This window comes from Eleutherodactylus coqui, chromosome 2 (assembly GCF_035609145.1).
Source record: "Eleutherodactylus coqui strain aEleCoq1 chromosome 2, aEleCoq1.hap1, whole genome shotgun sequence".
Lineage (NCBI taxonomy): Eukaryota > Metazoa > Chordata > Amphibia > Anura > Eleutherodactylidae > Eleutherodactylus > Eleutherodactylus coqui.
In genome coordinates this window covers 164,967,170-164,986,895 of record NC_089838.1, presented here as the reverse complement: position 1 = coordinate 164,986,895, position 19,726 = coordinate 164,967,170, and the positions used below count along the sequence as shown (strand labels likewise).

At 44.9% G+C, this 19,726-nt stretch overlaps 2 protein-coding genes across 2 annotated transcripts in view; one reads left to right on the top strand and one right to left on the bottom strand.

Moving 5' to 3' along the window:
• The window catches only part of LOC136611910 (dol-P-Man:Man(7)GlcNAc(2)-PP-Dol alpha-1,6-mannosyltransferase-like), a 10,011-nt gene extending 9,493 nt beyond the window's left edge, over window positions 1–518 (bottom strand). Inside the window, exons 1-2 of the mRNA XM_066591882.1 lie at window positions 119–518; window positions 1–48 (exon numbers count right to left, since the gene is read on the bottom strand). The exon at window positions 1–48 is cut by the window's left edge and continues 85 nt beyond it. Coding sequence (XP_066447979.1) covers window positions 1–48; window positions 119–280 — 210 coding nt within the window. The 5' untranslated portion in view covers window positions 281–518. The remainder of the gene's footprint in view (window positions 49–118) is intronic.
• Window positions 519–642: 124 nt separating this feature from the next.
• Window positions 643–17,408, top strand: LOC136611909 (cysteine-rich with EGF-like domain protein 2-A). Its single transcript, XM_066591881.1, has 10 exons — window positions 643–839; window positions 3,142–3,224; window positions 3,807–3,917; window positions 8,182–8,273; window positions 9,941–10,117; window positions 10,765–10,860; window positions 10,965–11,048; window positions 11,768–11,863; window positions 12,088–12,228; window positions 17,112–17,408. Exons 1-10 carry the CDS (start codon window positions 711–713, stop codon window positions 17,186–17,188), a joined length of 1,086 nt encoding a protein of 361 aa, XP_066447978.1. The 5' UTR covers window positions 643–710; the 3' UTR covers window positions 17,189–17,408.
• Window positions 17,409–19,726: the final 2,318 nt, after the last annotated feature.

Genomic DNA, 19,726 nt, shown 5'->3' with positions numbered 1-19,726 from the left:
CCCGACGAACGTCCTGGGGACCACCCCGGGGAACTGCCGGTGGTCGTACTGCGGAGAGAGACACAGTTAGTAAGCGGCCCGGCCACCCTCCGGCCGGCGCTCCGCGCGGGGGACCTACCTGCTCCAGCTGCAGCCCGTGGTACAGCACGTCGTGCGCCGCCTGCAGGCCGAAGCTCTCCTCCACCTTGGTGTACGGACACACTGCGAGGTGCACCGCAGCCACGGCCACTAGTAGGGGCAGCAGCAGGCTCTGTATGCGGGAGCTCCTCTTCGCCGCCATGTTGGAGGGATGAACACGCCCCTTAGGATGCTGCGGTGACTTTCATTGTATTTAGTCCCACTACTGCCTTATGTAATAGCGCCCCCTGTTGGAGATAACCGGCAGCTGCGGCCCGTCCATGCACACGTGTGTATAACCCGCCGTACTAGTGTTAGTGTCGCCTCCATCCCCGTGTGGCACTAGGTGACAGCGGTGAGCCGCAGAGCATGCTGGGAGGGAGCTCCGCACCGCGCACAGCATCACCTCGGTACGCGTGGGGAGCTGATTGGTCCGAGCGTGGCGAACGGTGATTGGTCCACAACATGACTGACTAGATGAGCCAGCCAATCAGGTTAGGTGGGCGGGACGCGGAAGTGAGAGGCTGGGATGCCGCTCCGAATGAATGTGATGTGTTTGGGCCGGCTGTGGTGCGCTGCCGCTGGCTGTCCGGATGGCGGAGCGGCGTCCTCCCGTTATGCTGCCGCTGCTCTGGCTGCTGGCGCTGTGCGGCGCTGCGGTCACCGACCCCGAGAAGAAGCCGTGTGAGACGTGCCGGCAGCTAGTGGACAGGTTCCACAAGGTAACATCAGCGTGTGCGGGACATAGGCGGATGGCCGGAGGTCGGGATGCCGGACTGCTGGTCCAGGGCTTTATTCTGCTTTGGGGCTCATTCACACTATGTATTATGTGTGCAGTTAACGCATGCGGATGTGTTTTGTGGACCTCTTGGTCTGGAAACCATACCGCAGCATGGGAGTATGTATTGGAGCGAGGATCCCACAGCGGTGGCTTTTATTGATGTCAATGGAAGCTGTCCGATCCGTGGGACACCTGTGGCTGGTTGTCTAACTCTAATGGCTGCAGAGACTGAGCGACAACCCAACAGATTGTTTGCCGCTCAGCCGGCACACATGCCCAGTACAAATGACGCCGTGCCATCGCTAGGTAATGACGTGGGGGCTGTGGATCTGACTGCTTCCATTGACTTGAAGCTGTCCACATGGAATCTGCGCTGAAATAGAACATGCTGGATTTGTTTTGTTTTTTTCTTCCCTTCCACAAGCAGAAGATCACAATTGATTTCCGCTCATGGACATGGAAAAGCGTTTTTCAATAGCATGCCTATGGGTGGTATTTGTTGCGGAATCTGGAGGCGGACGCCCGCTCTGGATCCCGCAGTGCAAATCCAGCCGTGTGCATTGGGCCATATTGTTCAGATGTCACACCACCCAGCAATAGTCATTCTATGTAAAGGGGCCCTAAGTTATGGTGGTCTGCAAGCTGGTGTTGGGGAATGGAGGGGGTCACACTCACTTGCTCTCATAATTCCATGATGTCTCCCGGTGAAGTCCATGTACCGCATGAAACTCTGACTCTTAATATTGATGTTCACACTCTCCTACAGACTTCTATGGGAGACTGTGTGCACAGCTATCTGGGAAGAGCCAGCCTTCATGGGGGGGGGGGGAGGGGGAGCAGCAGCAGCTCATCATCCAGAAAGCAGGTGAGTATATCCCCGGCTCCCCATCACCTCCTGAACTGCACCATAGCGTAGTTTAGGGAGGTGGCGGGTTTACCTTCATTTGCATGAACAGGATGGGATTAGGTTGGACTAGATTGAACTATGTCTTGTTTTTCAACTTTATGCTTAGCGTAATTATGTAGTGAAGTTGTTGCAGTTACAGGGAAGCCATCATGTTCTGCAGGCAGCCTGCAATAGCAGGAGGAGCAGGAAGATTGCTTTGTTGGAAAGGCTCCAGTATAAATTGTCATTTGTAGATCATAGGAATTTACTATTGATGGGTAGGTCATCAACAGTTGATTGGCAGGGATTCCCGCCGATCCTCAGGCCCGTTGTCAGTGCAGAGCGTCCGCGTTGGGGTTGGAACAGAAGTGTAGTAAAAGGCATTGCTCCCAATGAAACCAAGGGAGTGATGCCTTCTATTACACTTCCAGCTTCAACCCCAATGCAGATGTCAAGCTCCACTGGACAATCGGCTGATTGGACGGAGATCCTGAGCAGTGAACTCCCACCATTCAAGTAGTGATGAACTATCCAGAGGAAAGGTCATCAATAATAGTCAATTCCTGGGAAACCCCTTAACCCCCTGCTATTCTGGCCATAGGAGTCTAGTGGGCGGTCCGCCTTGGTGACTGGCAGCTGTTCAAAGGTGACTGACACTCTTAAAAGGACGGCTGTCAGCCATCCACACAACTATGTACAGTGCAGCTTCTCCACATTACTGTTTACAGAAGCTGCAGTCCAAGCTAACCTATGACTGCAACAAAGAGCGGAGGTAAGCTAAGCCAGCAGTCCAGCCTCACTCACAGATGAATCGAGACTAAAGGTACCGTTTACATCACAGACATACATAGTGCACAAAAAGTTGCATGAAGCAGTGACTTTTGACGATCGTCGGCCCATGTACACAGCCACCGACAGGGCACCGCCGGAAATCACTCAGCAATCACTTTGTTTCAGCTCACTAAAATGAACCAACTAGCAAGCGTCTTCTCACTCCGTGTAAACAGGAGTTGCTCAATCCTTGACCGACTGCCTGTTTGCAGTGAATTAAGGCGGCAGCCGGAAGAGATCTTGACTCGCTCTGCCTCCATTTACTGAACGACTGTCGCTCCTGTGTGCAAGTAGGGCTGTGGTCACGTATAGCGGTACCTGTAGACTGCAGCATCCATACACACTGATATGTAGAAGCTGCAGAAGACAAACTGCAAATTGTTAACTAAACCCTATTGCCAAAATGATTGTCAACCCAAAATGCATTCATTTAAGTGAAACTGTTTGCCCCCAAAGGTGTTCATAGTTTCTCAGTTTTTAGATCTCTGCTAAATGTGCTTTTAAATATTTTCTTTTATCATTGCAGGGACTAGAACTTACATCAAAAAAGAATTTTGGAGGAGGAAATACTGCTTGGGAGGAAAGAACACTGTCCAAATATGAATCTAGGTACTGCCATATTTCTTCTTTCATCAGAAATTAATGTGGGAGGACCACATTGAGTTGTCATTAAAGGGGATGTCTGAGACTTTTACTGTTAATGACCCATCCTCAGGATGTTCTCTATAGTTGATGCCCGCTGTCAGCGCAGACAGTACCGGAAGCAGATACCTATGTCAGTATTGCAGTGGCCCAGTTTGGTACTGCAGGCACAACTGCAGTTGTGTTCAACGGGAGCTGTGCCCACAGCAGCATTTTGGGCTACTTCAATATGGTCAGTGTTATCTGCTGCCAGTGCGATCTGCCCTGACAGCGGACTTTGGGATGAGCTGATCTGCAGACCCCTGCTGATCAACTATTGATGAGCTATTCTGATAAACACCCCACGTGACCTCGGCAGCACTTGTTGATAGAAGACCGGAGGACTGGCAGAGCGCAGCGAGGTAATATAGCGGGAGGTAGGTACTGGGTTTATTTTTTTTCTCCGTACTCTGCATCCCCCACTGCCACCAATTACCGTGGAAAATCCCTTTAATTCCACATAGGGGTCTCTGACAATTCTTTAATATTCTTTCTATATTTTTCTTGTAGTGAAATCCGCCTTGTGGAGATTATTGAAAATCTCTGTGACAGCAGTGACTTTGAATGCAATCTCATGGTAGAAGAACACGAGGAGCAAATTGAGAAATGGTGGTTCAAAAAGTAAGTTTTGTGGGGATATTGGGGATTATTTCATCGTATTCTGCCTGTATTATATTAAGGGGGTGATAAAGGGTTGTCCCAGTTATTTTATATACTTTTGGGCTCCCCATGCCCAAAACTATATAAAAGAAATATGCTCCCTGCACCCCGGCTACGTCCTCCGGCAATAAGGCCTGGTGACGTCCCAGACGCATGTCATGTAGGCTGTAATATAGAAGCCCCGAGGTAGGTTTATGGGATGTCACTGACGTCCCTGACAGCTTCCCATTGGCTTCAGCGGTCATTACTTGGTAATTACTCATGTGACTGCTACTGCCAATATAAACTGAGACCAGAGCAGCAGCCAGCAGTGGTGGAGAAGCCACCCATAGCGGGAGGTGAGTACTTGTGTAATCTTCCCATTGCCACTAATGCCACCAAAAAAGTTAGAAAATCCCTTTAATTCTAGGTGCAATTGTGTTAACATAACATAAAGCCAGTGGTCCTTGCCCAGCTTCTGCCACAATGATCCAGAGCTGCAGCTCTTTGCTCCTCCCGGTCTTTGTTGTGGTACGGCTACCACCGAACAGCTGCAGCTGTCAGGGGCCATTTTGGCATCATGGCTCCCAGCATCAGAGCAGTGATGCCAAGTGAATGGCACCTGAACGCTGTGGCCTCTGATTGGTTGAAGTGGTCAATTGGTGGCTGTTCCACAGCAAAGCCAGGGAGGACCGCAAGTTTGCTGCGCTAGGTCTTCAGGGAAGAGAACTATTAGATAATCGTCTGTCAACTGGACAACTCCTTGAAATCTGAAGCTCAGAGAGAGATACGGTTACAGATAGTTCTGAAGAATAAGGAACATTTCATGTAATTACTTAACCTGTTGGACAGGGCTAATTATTTTATCACCATTTTCAAAAAAATTCTAGCTTTTATTTTTTTACCGACATAGCCACATGAGGACTTGTTTTTGTGTCAATGGAGCTGTTTGAGGACTTGTTTCTGTTGGTACAATATTGGGGTACATTTTTTTGACTTTTTTTTTTAATAGCTTTTTATTCCTTTTTGGAGGGGATATGGAGTGACCAACACACAATTCTGGCATTGGGAGTGTTTTTTTCCCTGTTGGAATTCACAGTATGGGATGAATAATGCTATACTTTAAGGGATTGTAATTTTTTGGATGTGGCAATACAATTTTTTTTTAATTGATGAGCTATCCCAACCTCTCTAGTGGTATAGGTAAAATATTGGAGGGAGTCTGACACCCCTGCCAGTCAGCTGTGTTTTAGAGCCACTGCATGCCTGTAGGTGACATTCTCAATGGCTAAAAACACTGGATTTCCAACATACCTCACTAAAAGTGCGTCTCCCTTTCTGCAGTCTTGATAAGTGGCCACTTTACTGGTGAGTGACTTGCTACAATAATACGTGTCCTTCAGCTTTGGCACGCTTGGGTACTGCAGGTTTGTTTTATGTTGTTAGCATTTTTAACATTAGAGATAACATTCATTAGACTCTTTGTTGGTTTTCTATCTCGTTAGGGCTGTGTTTATACGGCTGAGTTTAATGCAGGAGTTCCATCCGATAACAATATGTATTGAAATCGCACTTGAAAATAACTCATTAACTGTTATTAATATACAGTGCTAGAATTGCGGGGTTTTTGATCACCCCGTCTACTTAAAAAAAAAATTTTTTTTAAATTGAATGAAAAGTGGTCAAAAAGTTGCATGTACCCCAAAATGGTACAAAATCACAGGTTGCACTGCAAAAAACAATTACTCACACAACTCCATCAATGGGGAAACAATAATGGCTATTTTGGACACCGCTGCTGCCACTAGGAGATAAAGCAGTTTGCATGAAAGTAGCAGGAAAAGTGGAGATAATGCAGCAAATATGTTACAACTAGAGATGAGCGAGCATACTCGTCTGAGCTTGATACTCGTTCGAGTATTAGGGTGTTCGAGATGCTCGTTACTCGTGACGAGTACCATGCGGTGTTCGGGTTACTTTCATTTTCTTCCCTGACAAATTTGCGCGCTTTTCTGGCCAATAGAAAGACAGGGAAGGCATTACAACTTCCCCCTGCGACGTTCAAGCCCTATACCACCCCCCTGCAGTGAGTGGCTGGCGAGATCAGGTGTCACCCGAGTATAAAAATCTGCCCCTCCTGCGGCTCGCCACAGATACATTCTGACATAGTTCAGGGAAAGTGTTGTTGATGCCGGAGCTGCTATAGGGAGAGCGTTAGGAGTGATTTTAGGCTTCAAGAACCCCAACGGTCCTTCTTAGGCCATAGAAATCGCAGATCGCACCTATGTGCGATCTGCGATTTCTGTTCTCTTCTCTATATGCGCTCAATGGGGCCGGCGGCAGCAGCGCCAACCCCATTGAGAACATATAGAAGACAAATCATTCTTCTCTGCCACAGCTGTAACAGCTGTGGCAGAGAAGAACGATGTTTGCCCATTGAATTCAATGGAGCCAGCAATACAGCAGGTTCCACTGAAAGCAATGGGCTGCTGGTGTGCGCGGGGATGAATTGTCGGGAAGGGGTTAAATATATAAGCCCTTCCCTGCAATTCATCCAGAAATGTGTTACAATAAAAATATATACCGGCGTATAAGGCGACGGGGCGTATAAGACGACCCCCCAACTGTCACCTTATACGCCGGCAATACAGTGGAGCAAAGAATAAAAATCATTACTCACTTCACGGGTGCTTCTGCGGTGCTCCTGCAGGCTGTCGCTCCCTCCTGGTTCCCGGCAGAGCATTGCTTTCTGGACGCAGTGGTTGAAATCCCCGCCTCCAGAAACACACGTGCCTTCAGCCAATCACAGCCATTCAATGACATCATTGTCATTGGTTGTGATTGGCTGAAGGCCACGTGTGTTTCTGGAGGCGGGGATTTAAAGCCCTTCGTAGAGAAAGCAATGCTCTGCCGGGAACCAGGAGGGAGCAACAGCCTGCAGCAGCGGCGCAGAACACCAGGAGAAGTGAGTAATGATTTTTATTCTTTGCTCCACTGTATTCCCGGCGTATAAGGTGACAGTTGGGGGGTCGTCTTATACGCCCCGTCGCCTTATACGCCGGTATATATTTTTATTGTAACACATTTCTGGATGAATTGCAGGGAAGGGCTTATATATTTAAGCCCTTCCCGACAATTCATCCCGCGATCGCCGGCAGCCCATTGCTTTCAGTGGAACCTGCTGTATTGCTGGCTCCATTGAATTCAATGGGCAAACATCGTTCTTCTCTGCCACAGCTGTTACAGCTATGGCAGAGGAGAACGATCTTTATGCTGACAGTGGGGGTGGGGGGGCACTCTTGCCGCTATTGTGGCCTAAAGGGGTTGTCCCGCGCCGAAACGGGGTTAAAAAAAACAAACCGGGTAGTACTTACCCGAATCCCGGCGGTCCGGCGTCTTCATACTCACCTGCTGAAGATGGCCGCCGGGATCCTCTCTCTCTGTGGACCGCAGGGCTTCTGTGCGGTCCATTGCCGATTCCAGCCTCCTGATTGGCTGGAATCGGCACGTGACGGGGCGGAGCTACACGGAGCCGGCATTCTGCACGAGCGGCCCCATTGAAGACAGCAGAAGACCCGGACTGCGCAAACGCGTCTAATTTGGCCATTAGACGGCGAAAATTAGACGGCAACCATGGAGACGAGGACGCCAGCAACGGAGCAGGTAAGTGAAAAACTTTTAAAACTTCTGTATGGCTCATAATTAATGCACAATGTACATTACAAAGTGCATTAATATGGCCATACAGAAGTGTATAGACCCACTTGCTGCCGCGGGACAACCCCTTTAATAGTGGGACCTGTGAACTTGAGATGCAGCCCAACACGTAGCCCCTCGCCTGCCCTATCCGTTGCTGTGTCGTTCCCATCACTTTCTTGAATTTCCCAGATTTTCACAAATGTAAACCTTAGCGAGCATCGGCGAAATACAAAAATGCTCGGGTCGCCCATTGACTTCAATGGGGTTCGTTACTCGAAACGAACCCTCGAGCATCGCGAAAATTTCGTCCCGAGTAACGAGCACCCGAGCATTTTGGTGCTCGCTCATCTCTAGTTACAACTGTAAATAATCTGAAGCCGTGTGAGAACAAAAGGAAGATCAATCCGCCGGAGAAGGAAACAACCAAAAAATATTCTGGGCGAGAGCTGTCCTGAAATGATCATGATGAGGAAAGGATGTTATAGGAAGCAACTAAAAAACCCTAATTTGACTTGTGTTTTACGTTTGTTGTTTTGCTTCTTGACAGGAGGAATAAGTATCCAGATTTAGTGAAATGGTTTTGCATAGAAACCATTGAAGTGTGCTGCCCTCCTGGGAGATACGGACCTGACTGTTTAGGTAAAGAACTGTGGATGGGATGTTTCATCTGAATGGTTTCAAGAAGCATTACACAGTTTTCACTTATACCTTGTGTTTCATTTCCTTACATTTCCAATATCTCTGGTTCCTGTTGGTGAATGGAGACCATGTGGGAGAATTACTAATACTGTCTAATAGGTAGACTGCAAACTTAGACTAGACAGTCTTTAAAGAGACTCGGTCACAATCTTTTTGCATGCCTTTCTGAGGGCGGCACAAGGTAGTAACAGTCACACGGGTGACAGCGATATGTCTGCTATGTGCATCTGTGCAGTAGTTTGGGAGAAACTTGCCTTTTATCTGTACCAGCACATACATAGAGGACTACTTGTAGGAGTCCTGGATATTGATGAGCTGCAGGCTGGCTCCACCCAACCCACACCAGCCAATGATTGACAGCTCTCTGCTCATTACTGTGCATTGTGGGCTACAGGCTGGCTGTGGCTAGCCTGCAGCTCATGAATATGCAGGACTACTTCTGTGTCCGGCTGCTACTAATAAAATGGAATATTCTCCTAAACTACTCCACAGGTACAGCAGACATATCACTAATCAGCGTGACAGACACTACCTTGTGGTGCTCTCAGTGAGGGCTGCAAAAAGATGGTGACAGTCTATTTAAGTGTGCCAGATTTATCACAGTGACTGCTGAATGGTAAATCTGTCACATTTTTAGACTGTCCAGTCTAACGTTATACCATCTATTAATTTTTGTAGTTTATACCAAAAATTGTGCCAAAATGTTGCTGCAATTTGTATTAAGCCATGCCACGAAAAATAGGAAACGGAGCCTAAAAACTGAGAAAAACTATGAAAGAATTCCATATGAAGTCATATAAGAGCCAGATATAGTGTTATTCTGATTAACACTATAACCTTATTTTGAAGTTATCTGAAGCAACAGGTATGCTTTAAAGGGAACCTGTCTCCTTTGAACAGTACCAAAAACTAAGTTATAGTGCTATTTGGTGAGGTGATGGGGAGCCGGCGATGTATTTATTTTTTTTATTTATTTTTTTTATACTCTCCCACTCTGCTGCTTTTGCTGTGCCCCCGCTAAAGTCTGAGCATGGTTTTGAGACTGAGTCGCACGTGCATGCTTTCCTGTGGAAGTCTATGGGCTAGTGCAAGCACAGTGGTTTGAAAAAGAGTCAGATTTTCAGACCAGGCGCAGACTTCACCAGGGGATACCTTGGGAATAGGGGAGTGGGCAAGAATCAAAAATACATCCCCCTGCTCGCCATCCCCTAACCGAGCTGCACCATAATTTGGTTTATGGTGCTGTTTGGAGGTGGCAGGTTCCCTTTAAGCTTTAGTTGCATAAACCCAGACATTGTTACAAGGGGAATGTGATATATGTAGAGATGAGCGAGCACGCTTGTTTAAGGCTGCTACTCAATCAAGTAGCAGTCTTATCGGGTAACTGTGTACTTGCCCAAGTTGCATGCAGGGGGAGATCTCTCTCACCCCGCCCCCCACCCCCACCCCGCATGCTGCTCAGGCAAGTACGCAGTTACTCGATAAGACTGCTACTTGATTGAGTAGCAGCCTTAAACGAGCGTGCTCGCTCATCTCTAGATATGAGGTGTTAGAATTCGACTCCCATGACATTAAGACCGTACATATTTACATTGTTTGTTTTCTAGCTTGTATAGGTGGATCAGAACGACCATGCCATGGGAATGGATTTTGTAGTGGTGATGGCACCAGGCGTGGTAACGGGGCTTGTAACTGCAAGGTGGAGTATACCGGGCCGTTTTGCCTTGAATGTGCAGATGGATACTTTAGTTCAGAGAAGAACGACACTCATGCTGTCTGCATTGGTAATTGTTCTTTCTACTATATGTTTTAGCTTTGTGCACTTATGTGTTTCTGCTGATTTCATTATTTTCTTTTGAATTATTTGCTTAAAAGGGTTTTCCAGGAAATTACTATTGATGACATATCCTAAGGATAGGAAAAATGTATATACTGCCCCTCGTGGGAGGCAAGATATCAGCACTATAACACAGCCCATAAGGCGTATTGGCCCAATATTGCCCCTTAAAACTTAAGTTACATTATATAATAGAAGTTAAGACCACTTCATATGTTGAGGTGGTCTTAAGTTACATTTATATAATAAAAGTTACATTTTATGGGGGGAATATCAGGCTGATATGCCTTATGGGGCTGTGTTATAGTGGTATCCTTAGGATAGACCATTAATAGTTGTTCGGTTGAGGTTTACTGCTTGGAACCCCAGCTGATCGAACACTCTCTGTCAGCACCTCATTACACAGGAGCCAGAGTAGAAGCTGCTGCTCCGACCCTGGTGTAGTGGCCAGCCCTTGTAACTGCAGGTGTAGCTCCCATTAAAATCATTATTAATGTATACATGTCTTTGCGGTAACCACAGGGAGGGCGATCATAAGCTTTTCAAATTAATATTTATATAAGTAAACTACATTATCCTTATTCCTTTATCCAGCGTGCCATGAATCCTGTAAAACATGTGATGGTCCGTCTAGTAAAGGCTGCAAAGACTGTAAAGAAGGATGGACCAAAGAAGATGACAGCTGTGTAGGTCAGTAACTCTGCATCCTTTACTGTATGTAACTAAGCCATTGTATTAAGCATTGGTGTTCTTTTAGCATTTGTGATATCTCTTCTTGGGACTTTGGTTTTCAGATGTTGATGAATGTGCAGCAGAAAAACCTCCATGTACAGAGGATCAGTATTGTCTAAATACAGAAGGGTCTTTTTCATGTAAAAGTAAGTATTTTTTACTTTGCCAACAAGTTATTCCATGCTGTCCGCCTGTGATGCTGTTGTATTAGAAGGCTGTTAGAAGTTAGAGGAAGCTGCAGCCAGTGATAATATTCAGGGCATTGCGAGGCATGCTATTGACTATAGTTGTTGGAATGAGTGTCTTGTCCACACTATGGGGCAAGAGAAGGGAGGCCTATCTTGTCTGGGAGTAGTTGAGAGGTCCTGCACAATCAATATGGAGATTGTCTGAAAACACCAGGTCATGCCTGGCATTCTCTAATACTCTCCTGGTTACAAGAAGATTGAAAATCTTTCATAAATGTGCTTGGTGTGACATCCGCATAGGTCAGAAAACTTGGGGCATTAATGGGGTACTTATTGCTATGTGAACTGATGACCTATCCACTAGATAGGTCATCAGTAGTTGGAGAGAAGTCTGCTGATCGTTCGGCCCACAGTCAGCGCAGCAGGCCGGACATCGTTATCCGCGGTCACTACAGGAATTGATAGCGCCGCCTTCACTCTCATTACAGTCAGTGGAGTGCTGCGCTTCTCTTATGGTCAAGAAAACATCCATCTTTCATATATTGTATATGGAAGACACTCCTCAAATAGCCAAATTATTATGTAGCTTCAAATTAAGTTTTATGAAGATCTTTAGATTTGTGTCTACAAATAGTAGAGTTTCACATTTATTAATATGAATGATGTCGTTCTGGTAGGATGCGATGAAAGTTGTGCAGGATGTTCTGACGAGGGTCCCCATAAATGTAAAGACTGTGCAGCAGGATATGTGTATGAAGAAGACAAATGTACAGGTGAGTATACATGCACTCGAAGGTTGTGTGTTGTTAGCAGAAATGCACATACATACAGGGTCACAATAGTTGATCTATTTTATTTTAATTAATCTGTTGGTGAAGAATGTGAAGGTTTGTATGACAATTGGGTTTCTGGTTGGTACAATTTCTTAATGGTTTAATTTTTGGAAAATTTGTTATTGTTTTGTAAATGTATATGTAAGGTTTTCTCTCTTTCCCAGATTTTAATGAATGTGATACCTCTGAGGCGGTTTGTGTCAGGGACAATGAGATTTGTGTGAACACATCTGGAAGTTATATATGTGTTTGCTCGGGAGGATTCGAAGAACAGGATGGAAAATGTGTAGAAATTGTAAAAACAGGTAAAATAAAGGATGCTTAAATGTACTGTATGTATACTTGCCTACCATATTTTTCACTTTATAAGACGCTCCAGATGATGAGATGCTCCTAGCTTTAAGAGGAGGAAAATAGAGAAAAAATATTTTTAACTCTCCCAGACCAGGCAGTGAGGGAGGAATAAGACTCAGATATTTAGTTCATGTGTAACATAGTTCCAACTCTCATAGTATGCACTGTTGTCTGATAATGACTCTTGTTGAAAGTAGCGTTTGTTGTTTGAGAGTATATCACACCAGCCAAACTCCCAGATTATGTAGATTATCGTAGCTATGTCTGCAACTGGAATAGCCAGTCACTTGCTCCAAGTGCTAATCTTCTGGATTTAACATGTGACCATGTATTTCTGAACTAAAAACCTAGAACTTCCTGGCTTAAAAACCATAAATGCAGGAGCAAGCTTAATACTAGGGTTTGCTATCCCACAGAGTCCGCTGCATAGCGGGAGAGGAGAGCCGCCCGTACAAACAGCCGATTGGTGAGCGCCGGTGGGAACTGCTACTGCTCCCCTGCCTCCACCAATCTGTTTGTACAGGTAGCTCTCCTTCCCTGCTATGGATGTGGTCCCAGCTGGTAGGTTGTGCTAAGGACGTGCGATTTTTATTTTTTTCACACCGCTGCCGTCCGGGTCTGAATTTCGGCACGTTTGCTTTTTAGGACACACTGACTTTTTTTCCCCCCACTTTGAGAAACAAAAATGTGTCTCATAAAGCAAAAAATACAGTAAATGTGTCATTTGAATTTGTTTGTCTGCTGTGATGATGCAATGATGTCAGGTATTACAGACGTCTTAAAGATAAACACTGATGCACTGTTATACCTAGTTCAGGGCAGGAAGGCACGAAGTGGAGCGGTGCACAGCCTCAAACCATGCACTAGGCATTGCGGAGTGTTCGCTTTTCCTGGAGTTTTCTTTTAAGTTGGTCAAAAGGTTTATCTGGATTTTGATCAAAACACATGAATTGCTTACAGTGCCTAAGGGAATTGTTTGCCCTTGAAATATCCTAAATTCTTAACCTATGATTCTAAACCATACTCCAATATAAGATGTACAGGGCCTAATAGGAATATTAAGTCCTTGGACGTTTTATCGGTTAGCATTACCAAGTCACAGTGGATTTATCTGGGCTTTTTTTTTTTCTTTTTATAAGGATCCAAAGAGAAAAATAAAATAAATTGCTTCTGAGGGCCAGTAGAGAATTCCCAAGTAAATGGGATAGTTTGGTGATAAATATGTATCGGTAATGTATAAATGACGTATTCACAACCAAGCACTATATAACACAATGCACATCCCTAGGCCATGGAATAGAAATGCATCCTTAAGGTGATCAGTTAAGACTAGAGATGAGCGAACGTGTTCTTAACGAACACTTACGCACCCGAACACCGGCTTTTCCGAGGACTTCCGTGTTCGCGCGTAAGTATTCGGGGGGCGCCGGGGGGCGGGGAGAGGCGCGGCGGCGCGGGCGGCAGCAGCGGGGAACAGGGGGGAGCCCTCTCTCTCTCCCTCTCCCCCCCACTCCCCGCCGCAACCCCCCGCGCTGCCACGGCGACCCCCGAACTTTTTTCGCCCGAACACGGAATTCCTCGCGAAGTTCGGTGTCCGGGCGAAAAGGGGCGGAGCCGAACACGTTCGCTCATCTCTAGTTAAGACTATCCTTGTCATTATCATTAGATCCTCTAGTGAGCTTAACCCAATCAATACAAAATAGAGCGGAAATTAATATTAGTAGTGAGTCAATATCCATTAGGTATAAACCGTGCACAAGCAAGCTTATGATATGAAGAGCAGACCTGTAATACACAGTGGTGGGATATTGTAATACGTCTCAATGTGCTGTTAGTAGAAGGTAAAAATTCAGTAACAGTCTTAGACATTTGTGACATCCACAGGCTATATCATAATACCATTAAAAAAACGCCATAAATACAGCTGAACGCTCCAAACAACTCAATAGTAACAGTGCCAGTTACTTCAATGCAAGAAAACACCAAGTCATGGGCGATACTGCAGTATAATTACAAGCTAATAACTGTACTAGGAGGGCACTAAGGAGGAAACCTTTCTACCGAGAATGAACAACTGCATGTAAATAATGTTAGCTTACTGTAAGTCCTTTTACCAGATACATCCTTATGAGCCATTGCCTAATGTGTAAGAGAGTAACACAACCACTTCAAGGGGTTATCCCCTTAATGATGCAGTTACATTGGGCTCTGAGGGAAAAGGTTTCTTGCCTTTTTTTTAATCTTCATCACTGCTTTGAGAGCCATCACTTTACAGAAAAATTTCCATGGACGTTGGCATAGGAGGGTTATTTTGCAGCATTAGTTTTTGTGTTTTTTTTTTTTTTTTCCTTCCCACTAATTAATTGAAAGTTTAATTCTAAAAAAAGTAGCAGTGCTTATTTACAAATCATTTAAAAATGCAAAAATGATGTTACAAGATCATCAGCGAGAGACCTAAATATATTATCACAGAAGGTAAAATAACAAGGATTAAAATGATGAGGGTTACCATTCTTGTGAGGAGTCACGCAGGGTTTCTGGCCATTCCTCACGTATCGCGACCTACAAGGGGCTGACCTGTTTTGTATATTTTAAAACCTCATGTCCACGGGGAAAATCAGGCCCGCCGCGGATTCTTTATGTAGAATCCGTAGCGGGTCCCTCCTGCCCCGCGGACATGAGGCCTAAAAATCAGAATAAACTCGCCTGCTCCGGACAATGCAGATCTTTCTTCCTTCCTTCGCGGCCGGATCTTCTTTCTTCGGCCCGGCGGATGTTCTCAGCATGCCGGCCGCACGCATGCGCCGGGCACATCTGCCGGGCCGAAGAAAGAAGATCCGGCCGCGAAGAAGGGAAGAACCGCATCGTCCGGAGCAGGGGAGTTTAATTCTGGTATGGGTCTCCGCACGAAAATGGAGCATGTTAATTTTTTTTCCCGCACACGGATCCGCGCCTGACGGGAAAAATGACATCCTCAGGTATTTAACTACCTGCGGGTGTCCAATGCTGCGGATTTAAAGCCCGTGGACATGAGGCCTAATAGTAGCATTTTGAAGTGTATATAATGAAGTGATTTTTTTTGTTTGTTTTGCTTGTTTGTTTGTTTTGGGCGGGAGGGTAAGAAACCACAATTGTTTTTGTCAACCTGCAGAAAAAACTTTATTCTGCAAGTTTTACTAATTTGGCACAGTAAAAACATGAAAAAACTCAAAACCCGCTTATGACTCTTACAATGTGTTGACACTGCTCTTCAAGAGCTATTTTTTTGGAGACTTGCTATAGTTTTCATTAGTAACATTTTGGGATACATAGTACTTATGATTTGCTTTTACTCCTCTTTCTTAAGCGGAGAAATGATTGAAAAAATAAATAATTCCACCATTTTTTTTCCCCCCATTATGGCATTCACAGTACGGGATAAATAACATTACTCATTTTTTCCAGTAGTTATGGACGGGGCAATAACATTTATTTTTACTTTTTAAAAATGTTTTCACATTGTTTTCCTTAATAAAACGTTTAGGAAGTAGAAGGGGGATAATTTGGTTGTTAAAAAAATCTTCAGAAAATTTAAATCTATAGTTTATCACTGATCTAATGCATAGCATTAGGGCTCATTCACACGAATGACCTAATCACACAAAATTCTGTGCACAAAAAAATCACAGCTAACTATGCAAAAAATCGCGTGAATGGACAATTTTCCTTGGTCGAGTACTGAACTAGCGTATAAATCACCCATTCACACAATCTGGAGCTGTGTTACAAAAAAAGAGCCTTCAGTGTATAATGCCGTTTGGTGTAAAAATGACAGGCAGCCTAGGGTCCTTACCTCTGGACAGGATAGTAAAAAATATACACTATTTTAAGATGTTCGTGTGTTATAAGTACATAGTACAATTTGTTTGACGCCACAATCCAGACATCTAGCTTATGAGTCTCTGCAGGACCCAGTTTAGTTACTGAGATGTTTTAGATGAACAAGTACCCATCTTCTCACTCCTTTTTGGGAAAGAAAGACATCCCCAGATATTACAATCGAAGAAAAAATCTGTGATTTAGGGTGTTGATAACTTACACAATGCTACACAGGGACGACATCATTTTTTTTTTCTTTTTCCCTGCATACTGGCAGCACGTCCCATGCTCTTTTATACAGGCTGATGAAGGAGCTGTAAGTATATGAAGTGCCAAATCCAGCCTGCTCTAGCTAGATCTCTGCTAGAGTCATGATCTTGCTCTTGTTTTATAGTTGTTTGTAGCAAGGATGTGTCGATTGCATTTTTGCTTATTGATGTGCTTCCCTACCAAGACATATGAGGCATATCCTTTGCAAAGAAAAGATCCAAGTGTCTCAAAAGAAGAAGGTTTAAAGGCATTATCCCCTGAGGGAAATACTTATCTGATCTAGTCTGGGTCTAACAGTGCGGCATCTCCACTTTCATCCTCGTTCCAACACATGGAGTCTTCCTAACCCCCTCCCCACTAACATTTACATCATCACAGGAGGCAGGCTGAGCGTTTAATTTCAGTAACAGAGCCAGCCCCCTTCCTAGTCATGGACAATGCAGAGGCAGAGAAGAGGGCTGGCCTTTTTAATTGAAATCAGCCAGTTACGCAGCCCTTGTGATAATGCCACAGGCAATGGAAGGGCTATACTAACTGACCTGGTGTCAGGGCCAGAAGGAGGTGCTTGCCTTGCTGGACTTCCATTGGATAAGTATTTCCATCTCTGGATGATTCATTTAAGACTTACAGCCATTTAAATTTATGTGTTTGAAGGGTGTCAAGGAGATATTTGTGCTCAGGTATTGACTATCTGTTTATTCTTCAGACGATGAAGAGGTTGCTGAACAGAACATATCGACAAATGCAGCAGAAGATTCTATGGCTGTGCACGAAGATCTATGATCAACAGCAATTTAATGTTAATTTTTGTTTAAGTTATTGGACTTATCTGTACACTCAAGATACTTTGGATAACTGCTTTTGTCAACCTGATGAAAATCCCTCTTATCTGGTATTCAGATTGGATTTGCCCGAAACGCTGCACAGAGTTCTTTTCAGTATAAGCAAGATATGTCTTTTATTTTGGTACAATACTTTGTAATAAATGTTAACTCAGTAATGAGTACAGATCTTCATGTGTCGTTTACTCCAATCACTACTTCTATATAGAAGACCCTTTTTGCTTTATTTTACATGTAAATTATGTAATTACTCTGTTATTGGTTATTTCTGTAGACCTCCTGGGTATGTTTCAAAACCCCAAATCTACTCAGTTTTTTTTCCCCAAACAGTATATTTGCATATATGCAGGTTTTGCTTGAAACAAATTTGGATACTCTTTGCATCTCTAACTGGATTTTGTGTTTGGTATTTAAACCCTACAGTTTAGGCTTTATTTTTTTGTTCTGTTTTGGGTGGGAGGGGAAGAAAGCACAATTGTTTTTGTCAACATGCAGAAAAAAAACTTTATTCTGCATGTTGTCTGCTTTGACATCATGGCCTATGTCTTTTAATGGGTGCCTTATGGATAAGGATCAGTTTTCATTTATTATTTAGCATACAATGGAATGGAAACCTGATAGAAAAATCATCATACCATTGTGAACGTTCACTAGAAATACTAACATTTGTAATACATCTTAGGTCTTATGTTCTTCTAACATACAAGAAAAGGGTACTTATTTTATCTATGTGCCCCTCTCCCAATATAAAAAGAAGCCTTGAAAGGCTATATCTGAGGCCTATTCTCATAGATGAAGATGGCCCGAAAACCTTTCATGGCATGCAATGGCACAATCAAAGGCAAAAATGGGAAGGAACTGAAGGACCAACAGAGTATCAAGGATAGTTGGAGGGAATGCACAGAGGAACTATAGGACTGCAACCGTGTACCTGGGCCATTTTATGTGGACTTGAAGCCCCCCATTCTGGGGTCAGATGTCCATTATGGCAAGGAAACAACTAGCCAAAAATAAAGCACCAGGCATAGATAACATACCCTTGCTGCCAGTACCAGTGAACACAACGTGCTGTGCCAGGCACTAAGAGTATCCACTCAATGGCCACAGGACTGGAAAAGATCTGTCTTCATCCCTTGTCAAAGAAATATGACTCTCGGATTGCTCCAATTACTGAAAAACAGTCCTCATTCCACATGCAAGCAAGATCCTTGTCAAAATCATACAGGAAAGACTGAGGTCAGTAGTTGAAGCGTCACTCCCTCATGCGCAGGACCATATAGCAAACCTGTGATGGTAAAAACTCAAGGATCATAGAAGAAGTACAAGAATCTTAAAAGAATACATGTGCTTTATTGGCTACATCAAGGTCTTTTGACCGTGTGCACCATGACCAGATCTGGCAGGCCCTACAAGAGATGGGTGCATAGGCACATCTAGTCAGGCTGATAAAATCATTTTATACCAATCAGGAAGCCACTGTGAGAACATAGGCTAGTTTGGAAACAGCAACTGTGTCCGACAGGGCTGCATGCGCTTACCCTTCTTGTTTAACGTATATGTGGAAGTGATGCCTGGGGTGAAAAAAGGTGGCAGAAACATCAACAATCTCCGTTATGCGAATGACACAACTCTGCTTGCAGAAGCAGGTCTGAAGCAGCTGATATGGATGATTAAAACTGAAAGTGAAAAAATGTACCTCTTTCTGAATTTAAAGAAGACTAAAACACATTTTATGACAAACACAAAAAATGGCCAAATTCAACTCAAAGTCGAAGCGATCCTAAACATGGACACAATCCTGGAAAAGTGGGGATATCGGCATAGCAACTAAATGCAGGATAGTGCAAACCACTATTTCCCCAGTCGTCTCCACGACCGCACCAATTGAGATTGCCTCCTCCTGATAGGACAGGAACACACAGAGGTTAAAAGCTCCCCCCCTTCCCCTCTTTCCTCAGTGTCTTCCTGTCCTGCCAGGAGGCAGGATCTCTGAGAGGAGCTGGTGGAGAAGCCAGCCAGGATTACTTACAGGCGGATCGGAGGGCAGTGGCTCAGCCTGTCCTCCCTTCCAAGCCAGACGACTCCTGGGACGCCACATGGGGTGGTAACCCCTGGGCCAGGTTCCTCCCGCGGCGGCCCATGGGGGGTACAAAGCGGGAGCCTCAGTCCCCCTCGTCCTCCCTGCAGAAGTTAGAGCACGGTGCTCCAGGAAGCCCTTCGGCCGGGGCGCCGCGTCACGTGTCCAGCGCGGTGACATCATCGCGTCTGCATCAGGAGTGGAGGGGGCAGGGCTTAGCGCAGGAGCGTGAAAATTAAAAAAAAAAAATAGGAACCTGAGAGAAGCCAGAACAAACCAGCACTACAGGTCGCAGGGTGTCTGCAGCACCGGTATAGTAATGAGTGCTCCAGCCCCAGAGACAGCTGAAACCTCAGCCTCAGCGGCCGTAAGTAGCCAGTGCGGCAAAAAATACAATGCAAA

What these genes read in the sequence shown, in the direction of transcription:
- LOC136611909 (XM_066591881.1), top strand. Translation starts at nt 711, where the DNA reads ATGGCGGAGCGGCGTCCTCCCGTTATGCTGCCGCTGCTCTGGCTGCTG. An exon ending in TAGTGGACAGGTTCCACAAG is followed by an intron (nt 840 to 3,141) that starts GTAACATCAGCG and finishes TTATCATTGCAG; the next exon opens with GGACTAGAACTTACATCAAA. An exon ending in AGGGTCTTTTTCATGTAAAA is followed by an intron (nt 11,049 to 11,767) that starts GTAAGTATTTTT and finishes TCGTTCTGGTAG; the next exon opens with GATGCGATGAAAGTTGTGCA.